Here is a 16,181-nt window from a genome sequence, read left to right on the forward strand (position 1 = left end):
CAAGGCAAGGCTCCCCGAGAAGGTAACATTTGAACGGGTGATAGAGCCACGGGGGAAGAGCTTATAAAGGCAGCAGAAATAGCAAGTGCAAAGGCCCTGAGGTGGGATTGTGCCTGGTATGTCGGAGGGGACACAGGGGGCCATTGTGGTTGGAGGGATGTGAGCAAGGGGGAGAGGAGTACAGGGAAGGTTGGGGTCAGGATGGGGGCCGACCCTGTAGGGCACTGAAGGCAGTGGTGAGGTGGGAGCCATGGAATGTTCTGAGTCAAGGAGGGACGTGATCTGACTCAGGTTGTAACACAGCATCTTGGCTGTTTTTCAGTTTCTTTTTTTTTTTTCCTCCAGTTTCATTGAGATATAATTGACATATGTCACTGTATAAGTGTAAGGTGTACAACATAATGGTTTGACTTACATATTTTGTGAAATGATTACCACAATAAGTTTAGTTAGCATCTCATATGAATACAGTAAAAGCAAAAGCAAAAGGAGAAACAAAAAGGTTTTTTTTCCTTGTGATAAGAACTCTTAGGATCTACTCTCTTAACGACTTTCATATATAACACACAGCAGTGTTAATTATATTTATCATGTTGTACATTACATGCCTAGTACTTATTTATCTTATAACTGGAAGTTTGCACCTTTCGACCACCTTCCTCTAATTCCACCCCCTCACCTTCCTTTGGTAAATCTGATCTCTTTTCCTATAATTTTGTTTTTGTTTCTGGTTTAGATTCCACATATAAGTGAGACTATACAGTGCTTGTCTTTCCCTGCTCAGCTTCTTACTAGCCTGTGCCGACGCTTCCTTGTGTGCTGAAGCTATGGATGTGTCTTTGTTTCCAAGCTTCTTCTGACCTTTCGGTGTGATTTTCACCAAAGAGATGGGGGACACTGGCCTGAGAGTGTGTGAGGAGCAAAGGACCAATGACAGGCAGGGATGTGCCCGGCTCTCACCTGCACAGAGGCAAGGCAGTGAGCTTGAGCCCGCCAGACCTCTGTCTCTTCTATAAGAATGGGTGAACTCCGTCTGTTCCGCGGATTCTGGCCACGGCCTCCACAAACGTTCAGACAGTGCAGACAGCATCATTACCATCCTCATCCTCATCCTCAACGCTAGTGTCCCCCAAACCCACCGGCCAAGCCCCAGTTTGGCTCCTCGTGGTAGCAGGAGCTGCATCCCTGGCCCTGCTCTGTGCACGGGGAGGGCCCCGGGATGCAGGATCCAGTGCCCGGCATGTACTTAGGAGCCCAGACCCCCAGCATTCCAGAGAGCCTGGACAGGTCCTGGCTATCAGTTCCGGTTCTAGCAGTGTCTTGGGGAGGAACGGAAACGCTCTCCGCCTCCCAAGCCAGGAAGGGAAAGGATGCAAGCTCCGTAGAAGGCGCTCTCTGCCCACCATCCTGGTTGTCCGGAAGATGCCTTCTCGGGGCAGACGGACGGGCCTGCTCACCCCTCCTCCCTCCTTACCAGCTGTGTGTCCGGGAGGACCACGGCCTCAGAGTCCTTCTCTTCATCTGTGAAATGTTGGCTGAGGATCCGACAGGTGTGGTTAAAGGGCGCGCTGGGTGCGCGGCCCCCTCGGCTCACGTGTCTCCTGGGCCGCTCACTCTGCGCCTCGCGCTTCCTGTCTCCGAGGGGCTGCTGCGGACGCCAGCGAGCGCGCTCTCCCGAGGGGGCTGGAGGCTCACCTGGCCGGACACCCGCCCGCATCTCTCCAGCAGCGTCCCCGACAAGTCCTGGCTTTACCTGTTGGCCCGCCCGGGGTTGCAGGTGGGAGCCGGGGAGAGCGGGTCGGGCCGGGGCTGCCCCGCGGCGCCCACCCCGCGTGGGCCCTTCTCGGAGCCCCACGTTCTCACCTGGGCTAGAGCCTCGGGAACGGACACCGCGGCCGCCGCGAGCCCGCTGCGAAGGGAGGGGGCCGGAGGGGGCGGAGCCGGGGCGCGTGACGCGCGGCGCGGGCCAATGGGGCGCGCGCCCGGGGCCGAGCCTCCTGCGAGCCTTCGCGGCGCCCGCCGCGTCACGTGAGCCCGGGAGTGAGCGCCGAGCGGGCGGCGGCGGCGGCGGCGGGGGCTCCGCCGCAGCGACGCGGGCCGGGGCGAGCAAGAGCGAGTGCAGGACGCGCGGCCGCCGCCCCCAGCGCAGCCCGCAGGGCCCCGGGACCGCCGGGCCTGGCCGCCGGCCGGCCGTGCGCCGAGTTCAGGTGGGAGCGGCGCGGCGAGGACGGACGCGAGTGGACCGGGCCTGGCGCGCAGGGGGCTGGCGGGGTGCAGGCGAGCTCGGGGGGCGCGGGCGGGCCTCTGCACGCCAGGCCGGGCGCCCGCACGGCTGTCCCAGGCTCCGCGTGAGCGTCGGAGGAAATGTCGGAGGAGCGGGGTAGCCCCGCGCGGGGCCGGGGGCGGACAGGCTGGTGGGTCAGCGACCCCACGTGCCCACCGGCACTTTCCCCGCGCGGGCCGGTCAGCTGCCTAGGCGCCTGGCCCCGCGTGTCCGTGCGCGCCTCGCGGGCCGGCCTCCCATATGGCGGGCGCGACGGGGCCTGCGGGCGGGCGGGCGCGCGGCGGGGAGGGGCGGAGGGGTTACTGACGGTCACCGCCGCCGGCCCGCGGGAGGGGGCGCGGGCCGAGGGCTCGGTGCCCCGCGGGCGGCGCCCCAGGCTCCGCCTGCCCCCCTTTCCCACACACGCGGGGACACCACGCGGCTCCACGCGCGAGTGTGTCGCGGACGCCCCTCCCGGCTCTCACCACGCCCCGCACACGCAGTCACACGGCAGGAACTCGCACCCCCGCGCGGTTAGCGGAGCGGGGAAGCCACCCCGCTCGCCGCAGCGGTCCGCTCGCTCTCCCTCCCCTCGGTCGGCCCCCTGTGGACCCTCCCCCCCCACCCCCGCTGTTTTCTGGCCCGGGTGACAAAATCCCCAAGTGCCGGAGCCCCTGAAATCACTTCCCCCCAAGGGTCGGGTGGCTCGTGGGGAGCCCCGCCGCCCCACAGGTGCGAGGACGCTGGGCTCGCGACTTTGGGGCCTGCGGGCGGCGCGGGAGTGGAGACTCTTATTTTGAAGGGCGGCCCCCGCCCGCCGCCCCCGTGATTTGCACGCTGACCCAATGGAAGGCCCTTGGCCGGCGCTCGGCTTGTTATCAATTACATGTTGTTCCTGCAGCCGCTGTGTCCCCGGGAGGATAAACAGCAGGCCTGGCCGGGCCGGGGAGGGGCGGAGTCCGGAACAGGGCGTCCCTCCCCCTGCACGCAGCCTGCGTCTCTGGCCGTGCCACGTGCTGCTGTGTTTCAGGGCCGGCGCCCGGCGCCCCGCAGCCCCTGCTGGGCTCTCAGTGCCTGCGTCCGCCCGGGCCGATGAGCCCTGCGTTAGGACCCACGCGGTCTGCTGCTGCTTCCCCCCCCCCCCAGCCCCCCGCACCACCCCTTTCACTCAGTCAGCAAAGTTCTGCCAGGTCTTGTTTCAGACTCTGGGGTAACAGTCAGAACGGCTTATATTCTGGTGGGGAGGTAGACAGAAAATGAGGTACACAAATACATAACTAAGATAGTTTCGGGCAGTGGCAACTGTTAGGAAGACTGCGATGTGGGGTGGTGTAACAGAGGGTGGTCAGAGAGGTCCCACGGGGAGCGACTTATGAGCTGAGATCTAAATAAGGCACTGCCTCCTAGAGTGCTGGGGAAGAGGGGTCCACGGAGGAGAAACAGCCAGGGCCCTGGCCTGAGGCCATGAAGCTGGTGAGCTTGGGGCACAGCCAGTGTGAGCGGGGCAGGTGGAGCTGAGGTCTGGGGTGGATGGGCAGGGTCCAGGTTCTGGGCTGCTGGGACGAGATTGGGTCCCATTTCCTTGGGAATCTATAAGTTTCCTCCTACCCCGTCCTACTGTACTTATTTATTTCCCCCTCTATTTCTTTGGTATCATTTAATCTGTGAATATGTCAGTTTGTATCTCTAAAATGTAAGGCGTCCTTTGAAAAGTATGTACCAACCACAATACATCATCACATTTAAAAATATTAACTGTAATTCCTTAATATCATGGAATATTCAGTTAGTGATCACATTTCGGGGGAGAGTTTCAAGGGCAGGAACACGGCCCAGTCTGCCCCTTACCGCCTCAGTCCTGGTTCCAGGAAGGCTGGAGCCCCCGGATTCCTAAGCATCACAGCAGAGCGGCAGAAAGACCACATACTCACCCACTGAGGCTAACCCTGAAGGCTAGTGCTGACGGGCATCTGCACGAACGCCTGCCCCTGTAGTGAGTGCTCAGCATGTGCTAGCTCATTGGTGTTACAAAAGCCCAGGAACTAGGCACAGTTGGCAGGATCCCCATCCAACACATGGCACAGAGAGGTTGTGCCACCTGCCCAAGGTCACACAGCTGGTAAGTTGCAGAGGCAGGAGCTCAGCGTGGGCGACAGGGGAGAGGGGGGTCTCAGGCTGAGTGTGGACTCTGTTCTTCACATTATCTGGCATTTTCATTCCTTCTCAGCACCCGATTTGGTGAATAGTGTATGGTTTTAAACTCCCAGTTTTAAATCCTTAGCTGAATATTTAAAACCAAAAGGCCAAACGTTCTCCTGCAAAACTGCCCTGGGTGCAAACCTGCCACCTTGCCTTAGCTTCCTGGAGCTCTGTGAAGCTTCCTGGACACGGTCATCAGAGCATGGGACAGATGGGAAAATGAGGTTTGGGAGAGCGAGGCCTTGCCCAAGGTCACAGCTGATGATGACCTGCCCCTGGTTGGGCCTGTTGACTGTTGGGCAGTGCTGGGTGCCAGGTGCAGGACTGGTGCTCGAGACAGAGCAAGGGGGTGGGTGCAGATGGGATGCCAGGCAGCAGAGACTCTCTGGCTTTCGCTGCAGAACACCCTTTCCTCAACCTCAGCAAACACCCCGCTATGGTCACTGGGTGGGGACAAAGGTCCGCAGAGGTGGCCCTGTCACAGCCAGACACTGTTGACTCTCCTTGGACACCGGACCCAGCATGGCCTTCAGCTTCCCCCTCTCCTCTCTGCTGACGTTCTCTGAGCCCCTCCTGGGCACCAGCTGCCTCACCAGGAGCTGGGGACACAGCCGCGACCCGACGGCCCAGCCTGCCCTCATGGAGCCGCTGGTCCAGTAGGGAGACGGGCGTGAGCTGGGCCTTCCCGAGGTGGTGAGTGCTCCACGGGGCGCAGGCCAAGGGGTCTTGTCTCCCACGCAGCGGGCAGTTGTGAAGTCAAAGGAGCTAATAGCTGGGCTCTGGGACCTGGGTGCGTTCTGCTTCCTTGAGTTACCGCCACGGGGCATGGCCCTTGCACCGCTAGTAAAGCCCCGGGAAGGTGCCGACCCAGTTGAGAGCGTTTTGTGAAGGCCTGTCCCTGCCTTCCCTGATTCATAGAGCAGGCAGCTGAGACAGGAGGGGTCCGAGAACTGGAGGGTGGGGGGCTGCCCCCCTTCAGATGGGGAAACAGCCCGTGAGGGCGTCTGATTTTTCGCCTCCAACTAGACTTGCCTGATTAAAATACAAACTGCCGAGTTATATTTGCATCTCAGATGAAATAATTCTGTGATATAAGCCTGCCCCATCCAACGTTTGGACACACTTATATTAAAAGTTGCTCATTCTTTAGAATCTGAGTTTCAAGTTTAACTGGGTGGCCTTTATTTTTATTTGCTTAATCTGGCAACCCTACCCAAGCTGCAGCAACACGGGGGTCAGAGGGCAAGTGGCCATTCTCCTACCCCCTCCAGTGATTCTGCAGGAATGAGGCTGAGGTCAGTTGTCCTTGGGATGGCAGTGGCTCTGCTCAGCTGGACAGGGGTGCCGCCTGGCTGTTCGGGGTGCAGAGAGCCTCCTCACACGCTCACCCTCTCCCTCCCGTGCACTCACACCCAGTCACTTGCAGACACACGCACGTTCCTTCCCAGAATTGTTCTGGAAAATCTCTGTGCAACCACAAGAGCCGGGTTGTGCAATGGGCTTGGAGAGCACTTTTGCAAACAGGTGGTGCAATTTCAGAAAACACTCTTGCAGACAGAGTTCTCCCGTGAGCCAGGATGGACGCAGGACCCAGGCGTTCGGCAGTGGGAGGCTGTGGCTGGCCACGGAGCGGGGTCAGGCGCCCCCGAGGTGGCGGGAGCGTGCTGCCCTCCTGACTGGGCCTCCTCCTTCCTCTCCGCAGCCGCCCCGGCACGGCCAGGCCAGCATGGTGGACCACTTGCTTCCAGTGGACGAGACCTTCTCGTCGCTGAAGTGCCCTGTTGGCTATCTGGGTGACAGGCTGGCTGGCGGGCGGGCATACCACATGCTGCCCTCGCCCCTCTCGGAGGACGACAGTGACGCCTCCAGCCTCTGTTCCTGTGCCAGCCCTGACTCGCAAGCCCTTTGCTCCTGCTACAGCGGTGGCCCCAGGGCCGAGGGCCAGGACAGCATCTTGGACTTCCTGCTGTCCCAGGCCACGCTGGGCGGCGGCGGTGGTGGCAGCGCTGGGGCCAACGGCGGCCCCATGGCCTGGGGGACCTGGCGGAAAGCACCGGCACCTGTGAAGGGGGAGCATTTCTGCTTCCCTGAGTTTCCTGTGGGAGACCCCGATGACGTCCCGAGGCCCTTCCAGCCCACCCTGGAGGAGATCGAAGAGTTTCTGGAGGAGAACATGGAGCCAGGGGTGAAGGAGGCCCCGGAAAGCAACAGCAAGGACTTGGAGGCCTGCGGCCAGCTCTCCGCCGGGCTCCACAGGAGCCACCTGCATCCGGGGGCCGGTGGGAGAGAGCGCTGTGCCCCCCCGCCGGGAGCTGGTGTGGGCGGCAGCCAGAGCCCGGGTGGGGGTCCCGCCCCCGACGGCCCCATCCCCGTCCTGCTGCAGATCCAGCCGCTGCAGGTGAAGCAGGAGTCTGGCGCCGAGCCCGTCTCCCCCGGGCAGGCCGCTGAGAGCGTCAAGGTGGCCCAGCTCCTGGTCAACATCCAGGGGCAAACCTTCACGCTGGTGCCCCAGGTGGTGCCCTCCTCCAGCTTGAACCTGCCCTCCAAGTTCGTGCGCATCGCCCCTGTGCCCATCGCCGCCAAGCCCATTGGGTCGGGACCCCTGGGGCCCGGCTCCGCCGGCCTCCTCATGGGCCAGAAGTTCCCCAAGAACCCGGCAGCAGAACTCATCAAAATGCACAAGTGTACTTTCCCCGGCTGCAGCAAGATGTACACCAAAAGCAGCCACCTCAAGGCCCACCTGCGCCGGCACACGGGCGAGAAGCCCTTCGCCTGCACCTGGCCGGGCTGCGGCTGGAGGTCAGTATGGCTATGGCGGCGGCAGGCCGGGCGTCTCCACGCCCCTGGGTGTGCTGCCGAGGCCACATTCCCCACCCTTAGATAAGGCTGCGTAGGAAGGGGAGAGAGGGGTGGGCAGGGGCAGGGCCAGAGCTGGCACACTGCCCAGAGGTTTCCTCGTGCCTCCAGATGCCTGGTCTGCAGTCTCACGGTGACCAGGTGAGGCTGCACCCGTGCTGGAGGAGAGGGGCTGGGCCACGCAGAAGGGCTCTCGTGGTGGTGACGGGGCAGCTCAGAATAGGGCAGGGCGGCTGCGGCCGTGTGCACCGCTCCTCGTGCCTCGGGGTGCCCCCAAGGGTGAGTACCACCCTTACTCCCCTTTACGCCTGAGCAAGCAGAGGCTCAGAGCAGCTAAGTAACCTGCCCAGGGGCACGCCACTTTGCAGAAGGGATTTGAAGCCAGGGGTCCGATTAGAGAAGTCACAGCCTGAAGAGGCTGCTTCCCCGACCAGAGGCACCAGCTGTCTTTACAGAGTCCTGGGGCGCCTGGGCTGCGCTCCCCACGGGGGACCTGGCGGTGGGTTTGGGAAGCCAGAAAGGCCGAGGGAGAGGGAGGGCCAGGCTAGGGGTGCTGCACCGAGGGCGGGAGGCTCCTTCCAGGCTCTCGACTGTGTGGCACTGTGGGGGAAACCGGCTCTCCAAGGGGTAGGGGCGGGGGCTTGCCCAGGGTTCCCCAGCCCATGGGAGGCCAAGCTGGGCGGCACCCCTGTGGCTCTCCCCCAGGCCCCCGGGGGGGCTCACCTTCCCGGAGGGCACGTCCACCTTTTCCTGAAGCTCAGGCAGCAGGTCAGGAGCCGACACGCTCAGGGGTGCCCCCGGCGGCTCTCCCCTGTTTAGGACACCCTCCCTGCAGGAAGCTAGCTTGCCCGGGAGGTGCGTGTGCTGCCGACACAGTCTGGGTCTTGGCTGGTGCGGCTTCCGTGTGTGCGTGTGTGTGCGCGCGCGTGTGTGTGTGTGTGTGTGTGTGTGTAACAGGCACGCTCTTCCGTGTGCAGAACCGGACCTCACGAGGGGCGTGTGGCTGTGTGTGCGGGCTCGTGTCTGCACCTTGCCGTCTCCACGTGGGTCTCTGCTGCGTGACCAAATGTGATGGTGCGTGTGCGCGTGGCACGTTTGTACCCTGGGCGTGTGTGTGCGTGGGTGCACGCGGCACAGGGGGCAGTTTGCAGCTTTTGTTTCCTGCTGGGATCTCATCTGAGAGCACCTGAGAGTTGGCCCCCTGGGCAGAGGCGCTGGCCGCAGAGTCCCGGCTGGCCAAGGCTGTGGCGTGGCTGGGAGCTGTGACCCGAGTGTTGGATGTGATGCTGGCGGCCCCTCGCCGTGGAGCGCTGAGCTGGCCGGAGAAGGGGCTTTGCCAAAGGCGCCCACAGACCTGAGGGCTTCTTCCAGAGCCCCAGCCCCAGCCCCACGGGCCTCCCGCCTCCCGGAGAGCCTCAGGCTGGGGGGCCGGGTGTGCTTGCAGGGCAGCTTGTGGGGCCTGTGGACTGGCGGGGCGCCATGTTCAGTGGTCGGACTCGGGGCCGTGCGGGGCTCAGCTGCAGGAGAGGGCGTCCTGACGCCTGGGGTGGGGCAGCCGGTGGCGACGGTCGGAGCCCCAGCCCCGATCTGCCGCTCCCGCGCGGCCCTCCAGCGGTCCCCTGGGCGAGCCTCCGGCTGCCATCTGGCAGGGGAGGACTTGCTCCCTGCCACTGCCTGCCAGGGCTGTGGGCGCAGGGGGGCACAGCAGCGCCCCTTCCCAGAGGTTGTGCGGTCGCTCTCATACGAGGTCAGAGTGTGAGAAGGACCCGGAAGGGGTTGGGCCCGGCTTCCACGTGGGCGGCACCCCGGGTCGGAGGCACCCAGGACTCCCAGGCCTCGGCCTGCGCTCTCCTCGTGGCGGGGCTGGGCTGCGGAGACGTGGGGCAGCCTCACCTTCCCGGGCACTGTCCCCGGCCTCTGCTGACTGTTGGGAAGGGGCCCCTCCGCTCAGAGTGAGGCTGGGTGAAGCCGCAGGGAGGGAAGGTGTGGTCTTGGTCACGGCCACCCGCCGGCCCGCTCCACCGGGAGGAGAGGACCTGCGCCCTTCTGGGCCGCCCCAGAGAGCAGACCCTCAGCCCACAGTGAGGGTGTGGGACCCTCAGCCCACAGTGCTTTACAGGGGGGCACACTCAGCCCCGGCACGGTGGCCTCAGAGGGACTGAGTTCCCCATGGGAGGAGCTGTATGAGCAAGAACGGGATGTATGGTGGGGATTCAGCTCTGCCACTGTCTGAGCCCTTGCACGGGTCTTGCCCAGGACCCCCTTGGCAGAGGCAGGCATGGTGGGTGCCTGCCACAGTGAGGTCTCCCCAGAGCCCCCTGGGAGCTGTCCCTGCCGTCAGCCACTCCTGGAGCTTCTCCCAGGTGTGGGTCTGGCCTTCATGGGGTCACATGTGGCAGACGCACTGCCTGGCCGGGAGCTGAGGGCGCCCCCCCCCCCTTAGAAGGGCTGTTTCTCCCCGGTTGGTCTTCAGGGATCCTGAATCCCTGGGAATGTGCACGTGACGTGAGTGTCCCTTAAATATGGTTGTAGCCTCCAGCTGAGGGACAGAGATGGAGGGAGTCCTTTCAGCAGTTGGGTGGGAGGATAGATGGGCTTTGGGGCAGCTCCGTTGGGACAGGACAGGGGATAACATGACAGTCACCAGCTCACAAGCACTCACTGAATGCCAGGCACTGTTCTAAGATTCTCAGAGCTGGAATTCCCTCCACAAATCCCCACACTTGCTTGCATACTTCCTTCCACGGGGGACTCATTACCTACTCTGGCCTTTAGGCCTACTTTGGTACACTTAGATTCCTATCCAAACTCCTCATTCTGGCCCACGGGCACACACGGTCTGCTCGCCAGCCTCCCCTCCGCAGTGCAGGCGCGCTCGGCCCTCTCTGTGCCCCGTGTCTCCAGGGGTCTCCTCCAGTGGTGGCTGTCGTCAGTCTTGCGATGGTTCTGGCTTTGTCCTTCCCATGTCACAGGCTCTTTGAGGCCTCCCAACAGCCCCGTGATGTGTCGGCACCGTCACATTTTACAGAGTGGGACACTGAAGCCCAGAAAGATCAAGTCACATGCCCACGGGGACAGAGCACACCCCACCCACGCTGTGGCCAGCACACTTCTCCCACCTGCAGCCCCAGGCCCTCACCCTCTCCCCGGGCACCTACCGTGAGTCGTGGTGGCAGGTGTCCCATCTCTTCCCCAAGGCTGTCAGCTGCCAGGCTTCAGCTTATGGGCCGGGAGAAAAGAGCGGAGGGGTGACAACAGCGAAACAAAAGCTCCTGGCGTGCTGAGAAGGCTCCGTAGTCGTAGCAAGTCCATGAGCAGGCGTCAGCCTGTCGTCCCATTTTAGAGAGGGGGAAATTGCGGCCAGAGCAGTTAAGGAAGTTGTCCACTGTCACACAGCTGGTAAGTGGCAGAGCCAGGAGCTCAGCCCGCCTGTAGCCTCAGGATATCTCTGCAGCCCCCTCCACACCTCCAGTGGGGGGGTGGACCTCACCCTGAGCCAGGCCTGCCCTCCGTGTGGGGAGCTCACCACCCCCAGACCCCTCTCTTCTTCCTGGTGGTCTTGGCGAGCAGTTGGCTCTTCCTCCTCTGGGGCTGATTCTGGCCGTGGCATCGTGTCCTGTGCCCTGCCCTGCACACCTTTGGGCCGTGAACGGTGTCCCCCAAGGTCGTCACTGGCCCAGGTCACCAACCGCCCCTTCCCTCGGTGTCTGGTCCTGAACCCAGTATGCCCTGTTCTTCCCCCGTAGTGGCGTGATTCCGGCACCCTGGACGGGGCTGGGGCCAGACTGTCCCTATTTGGATCTGACCGTCTAGGTAGAGCTGTTTGCCACCTTCCTAGAAACTTCCTTGCTTCCCTCCCGGACGCAGTTCCGTGCAGCGGAAGTCCTGTTCCATCCACGGAGAGTGCCCTCCTGCCGCAGCTAATAGGGATACTGACGACGTCCAGCTGCCCCACGTGGCGGGAGGCCCCAGAAGGAGGCTGGCAGGCTGAGGCTGCAGAGCCGGGGACAGGACTCGAAGCTGCGGCCCCGCGGCCGCGACCCTTCCCTGCAGTCGCAGAGCCCGAGTGCTGTCGGACAGGTCGCGCACTGCACAACCCTGGGACACCGTTCCCACCGCAGCCCTTAGCCTGACTTTTCACAGCAGTGGCTTTCTGGCTGACGGAGGGGGCGGCTCCGGAGGGTCCTCTGGACCCCTGTGCTTCCTTGTCTTGCACCCCAGCAGCACCGATCACGGTCGTGACTCACCGGGGCCCAGCTCATAGCCGTCAAGCGAGTGCCCTCTGCGCTCCTGGCCTCTGCACCCTCGCGGCCCTTGCGGCCAGTCTGCCCCCCCATATCCAGGGGAAGCAGCCTCAGAGAGCTTGGCGACGTGCCCGGGTGGTCCAGGCAGTAGGTAGCAGAGCCCACCTGGCCCCTGGCCCCTTCCCGTGAGGGCTGCCACACGGGAGAAAGTGGTGAGGGGGTACGGCGGGGGTCTTCTCAGGGCCCCTGTGCTACAGGGGGGTGGGGGCGTGTGGCTGGAAACAGCTCTTCTCAGGCCTGATGTCCCCCGGCTGCCTGCCCCTCCCAGGGATCCCCCTGATGAGAGGCCGCTGTGGCCCTTGTGTCACCACTTTGGCCTCTGAGACAAGTCCTGGGAGGTGGGCAGGAATCCCAAGGACCTCACTGGACGAGAGAGGACGGACTCTGAGGCCCAGGGCAGGTGGTGAGTTTGCTCAGGGCCACACGGGCTCGCCGTGGTGGGGGGACCTGAGCCATCTGGCCGCCCCGCCGGCTGTGGGACCCCAGCAAGCCCCTCGTCCCCTTCGAGCCCTCGCTGTGCTGGCGTCGGTCCAGGGGGGCTGGTCCTGGCTCCCTGACCGGGAGGGTGCGGCTGACCCCACGCCTTGTGCCTGGCGGGTGCGGGTCCCGCGGGGGCGTTGTTGGAGCCTTCGCCCCGGGCAGGCCTGACTCCGCTGGGGGCAGGTGGCCCGGGCTCTGGCGGCCAGGAGCCTTGATGCCGCTTCCTGCCTGCACGGGGCTGCAGTGGCACACGCCGCCTGGCTCGGCTCTGTGGAGGAGGCCGGGCCCTCTGCGGGCAGCAGGGCAGGCAGGGCGCTGTGCAGGACCTTTGCTCTGGCCTCGGCTGCTCTGTCGCTGGTGAGCCTGGATCAGGGCCTCATCGCTCTGAGCCTCAGTTTCCTCATCTGGCAGGCGGGCCAGTTCCTTATTGGCAAAGGTAGCCGAGAGCACTGCTCTGTGCCTGCCCTGGTTGGCTCCCTGGGATGGGAGGCGGGGCGCCAGCCTCCAAGCACAGAAGCCTGGCCCTGTCGCACCGTGGGGCAGGACCCTGGGCAGCGGAGGGGCTGAGGGACGCCGGGCCAGGCTCCCATCTGGTGCTGAGGCCCTCCTGCCCTCCACCTGAGCCTTCCCTGGGCTTGTGCTGCTGGATCGTCCTGGCCCTCAGCAGGCTGTGGGACCAAGGCTTCCACACAGAGGGTCAGGCCCGAGGTGGGCCGCCAGCCCTGGCCCGGGCTGGGTGGGGGACAGCTGCCCGGGGCGCCACCTCACCTACCTCTCGCGCGTGGCCCCAGGCCCACGGACAGGGCTGTTGGGCCTGGTGCTCCTGTTCACGTGTTCCTACGTGTGCACATGTTCACGTATCCATCTTTGTGGTGTGCACGTGTGTACACGTGTGAGTGCATGCACCTGTGTTCATGATGTGCATACGTGTGGCACGTATGTGTGCACAGTGTGCCTTGTGTGCATGCGTGTTCTGGGGCTAGAGAGGACTGACTGACAGCTCTCCATCCTCCCGAGGGCGCGGCCGTGTCCGCTCTTTCGCACAAATGCATGTACTGGACACCTTCCACGCGCTGGGCACTGGGCTGGCCACGGCGTGTATGTCTTTCCTCATGGAGCTGACAGTCTAGTGGCACAGACTGACATTCATCAAAAAGTTGAAAACTGAAGTTGCAACAGTGGCCGGGGCAGAAAAGAGAAGTGCCTAGTGCCATGGGAGCTGAGGATGGGATGCAGTCCTGGAGGGCTTTCCTGAGGAAGTGACATTTGAGCTGAGCTCTAAGGGATGGGTCGGAGGGAAGAGCATTCCAGACAGGGAAGAGTACAAGAGTATGTGCATATGTCCTGGGGTGAGAGAGGCCAAGGGCAGGTCGTGTAGGCAGAGCACAGAGGAGGAGAGCGTGTGTAGGGAGGGTGGGGTCTCACTGCCAGGACCAGGGTCGGGAGGTGGGGAGAGCCTGGAGTGCCTGAAGTCGGTGACAACAGCTAAGCCCTGTGGTCAGCTCGGGTCCCCTAGCAGCTGCTCCTCCCCAGAGGCCTCTGGGCTCCCAGGCTGGTGGGGGCCGCAATAGGGAGGCCACAGGGGAACCATTTAAACCCTCAGGAGCACCTCGCAGGGGTGCAGTTTTGCTTGGGGACATCTCAGGGGGCCCAGCTTTTAGGAAAGTAGGGTCCAGGGGTCGTGAGGGCCAAGTCTGAGGGCCCTTCCTCTCCTGTGGCGGAAGCGACAGAGGAGCTGCGGGCTCCCTGCAGGGCTGGGCAGGGGCTCCTCCCCGGGCCTGTCTCCTCTCGAGGGCGGGGGCTGCCCGTGCAGACACTCATAGGAGCCCCAAGTTCTGGTGTAAGGGGGGCTTGAGGCGCAGCTGCAGTCGGGGGCCTGTGGGGTCTCCAGCGGCCCTCAGGCCCCAGCACGGGCACAGGCCTGCTGTCGGCTGCTCTCGCCTCCATGGAGGGGCCGGAGGGGCAGCGGGGGAGGGGCGGGGGGAGGGACAGCGGAGCCCGAGCGCTCCGGCCCGGGGCTGCCGAGGTGCGGCCGCTCACCGCCCTGTCCTACAGGTTCTCGCGCTCGGACGAGCTGTCCCGGCACCGGCGCTCGCACTCGGGCGTGAAGCCCTACCAGTGCCCCGTGTGCGAGAAGAAGTTCGCGCGCAGCGACCACCTGTCTAAGCACGTCAAGGTGCACCGCTTCCCCCGCAGCAGCCGCGCGCCTCGGCCCTGACCCTGACCGGGCCGGCGCCGCCTGCCCACCCGCCCCGCCCGGTACTTTGTAGCAATAAGTTATTGGCCTCCTTCAGAGGGACTTGTCGACGTTCCAGGCCACCTTCTGGAGCCCGGGATGCGGACCCAGCGCTTCCACCCGCCCCCGCCTGGAGGGGGGGCCTGGAGGCGGCCTGGGGGCCCTAGTGCCTTCCTGCGGCCCGGCCCCTCCCCCGCTGGGCTCCCCGCCTGGGCCAGGGCTAGCGCTCGATTGCTGGGGAAGAAGAAATGTGCAGTTTTGAAATGTCAGTTCCCGGAGGGAGCCGTGCCGGGAAGAAGGAAGTAGGCCAGAAGTCCGGGGCTGCACTGGAGTGTGAGCGTGGCTTCGTCCCTTGGCCTGACCCCTGGAGGGTACGGTGGGGCGGTCTGGGGTGCAGGACCTGGCCTCCGGGTGGATGTGGGATTGGGTGACAAGCCCCCTCTCGGCGAGGTGGCAGTGCATGTGCTTGAGTTAAATGTGCCGGGCAGACGGACAGGTGCAGGTCTGCCCCAGGGCGATGGTACCGGTGTGGCTCAGCCCCTCATCCTGTTTCCAGACAAATCCAGACAGCAGCCTCCGGGGTCACCTTCAGGAAGAGAGGGGAGCCGCTGCATTGCGTGTAGAAGAGCTAGATAGAGCCTCCCAAAATCCTGATTTAGAAATGCATTCCTTATTTTGTCTAGAAATTAATATCAAATGAACTAGCTTGTTTTGAGAGGTTTATTTCACATCCTATGAATGTATGTAAATAAAATGTACATAGGTGCATCTACATAAAATCTTTTAATAACATGTCAACATTGTGTAAATTTGAAATAAAATCTATAAAGCTGGTGTACATATGTTACAATTATATATTTTTTCTTTGGTCCTTCATAAAAATATATTTACTTTGCCAATAAAAAGAAAAAAGAACTTGATAACTGTGGCATTTGTGTGCTGTTTTCCTCTGCTCTGCCAGGAACGGGGGTGATTTTGGGGGCTGAGTCTCCATGTCTGCGTCTGCAGCACTCAGGGGACCTTGCTTTGTACCCGGAGGGATACAAAGTCTCCTTGGGTGTCCAGCCCCTGGTCCAGCAGTGCAGGGTCCCCACAGCCCCACTTCCACACCCGGGGCTGGGTCTCTGCTCATTCTGGTTTCCTGGAGGGCTGCCTCTCTTCCACAGACCCACGGCTGCCCTATCCCAGCATCACTGTGGGAAGAGACCGCAGGCCAGTCCAGCCCACAGGGCCGCCGCTCCCCTGAGTTCCTGTCTGAGACCCTTGCTTGGCACTTCCCACCTTGTGTGCAGTGCACTGAGCATCTATTATGCACTTACTGTGTGCACCGTGGTGGGGGTATGGAGCAGACCGTTTCCCGCCTCGAACCCCTCCAGGAGATGGCACGTTATCTCCACTTGCGATTCTGAACCGATTAGGAGTCTTGACCAGGCGGAGGCAGACGCTGGAGGTGGGGGGCGCGTGGAGCGGGGGATGGCCAGTGCATGGGGTTAGGCTGCCGCCTCGACACAGCCCAGCTGCTCCGAGCTCTGGGGAGACGAGGTTGAGGCCTGGACCCATGTGCATGCCCTGGCGGGCTGGGAGCAGGGGTAGCGGGGACCAGAGAGCGAGGAGGGGCCGAGAGCTAGCAAGGAGGGGCAGGGCAGCTGCATTGGGCACCGCAGCGAGAGGGCTGCCCAGTTCTCTCTCCACACGACGTGGAGGCCGTCCTTTCCCGGGGCCTGAGGCACGTCGGGCAGGGGGCTCTCGGTGACACCCTCCGACCTGGAGCAGTGGCGAAGCTCCGTGGGTTGCAGCGGAGAGGTGGAGCGAGGCGCGTGCGTGTGTACGTGTGCGTGTCTGC

The 16,181-nt window shown here is 63.1% G+C and overlaps 1 protein-coding gene across 3 annotated transcripts; it reads left to right on the forward strand.

Annotated features, from left to right (window-relative positions):
* The first annotated feature begins 2,042 nt into the window (after positions 1-2,042).
* KLF15 (KLF transcription factor 15) lies at positions 2,043-15,176 on the forward strand. Of its 3 annotated transcripts, none has more exons than XM_057555505.1 (3): positions 2,043-2,207; positions 6,165-7,261; positions 14,158-15,176. In XM_057555505.1, the coding sequence occupies exons 2-3, from the start codon at positions 6,189-6,191 to the stop codon at positions 14,318-14,320; spliced, it is 1,236 nt and encodes a 411-aa protein (XP_057411488.1). In that variant the 5' UTR covers positions 2,043-2,207; positions 6,165-6,188; the 3' UTR covers positions 14,321-15,176. The 3 variants fall into 3 exon arrangements, with proteins under 3 accessions (XP_057411488.1, XP_007182830.2, XP_007182829.2); XM_007182768.2 differs by lacking the exon at positions 2,043-2,207 and adding an exon at positions 3,418-5,155; XM_007182767.3 differs by lacking the exon at positions 2,043-2,207 and having other exon boundaries at positions 5,219-7,261.
* The last annotated feature ends 1,005 nt before the right edge of the window (positions 15,177-16,181 follow it).

The sequence above is a fragment of the Balaenoptera acutorostrata genome, chromosome 10, assembly GCF_949987535.1.
Source record: "Balaenoptera acutorostrata chromosome 10, mBalAcu1.1, whole genome shotgun sequence".
NCBI classification, from domain to species: domain Eukaryota; kingdom Metazoa; phylum Chordata; class Mammalia; order Artiodactyla; family Balaenopteridae; genus Balaenoptera; species Balaenoptera acutorostrata.

Coding starts and splice junctions, on each gene's coding strand:
- KLF15 (XM_007182767.3), top strand. CDS start 5,958: ATGGGCTTGGAGAGCACTTTTGCAAACAGGTGGTGCAATTTCAGAAAA. Junction 7,262..14,157: donor TGGCCGGGCTGCGGCTGGAG/GTCAGTATGGCT, acceptor CCTGTCCTACAG/GTTCTCGCGCTCGGACGAGC.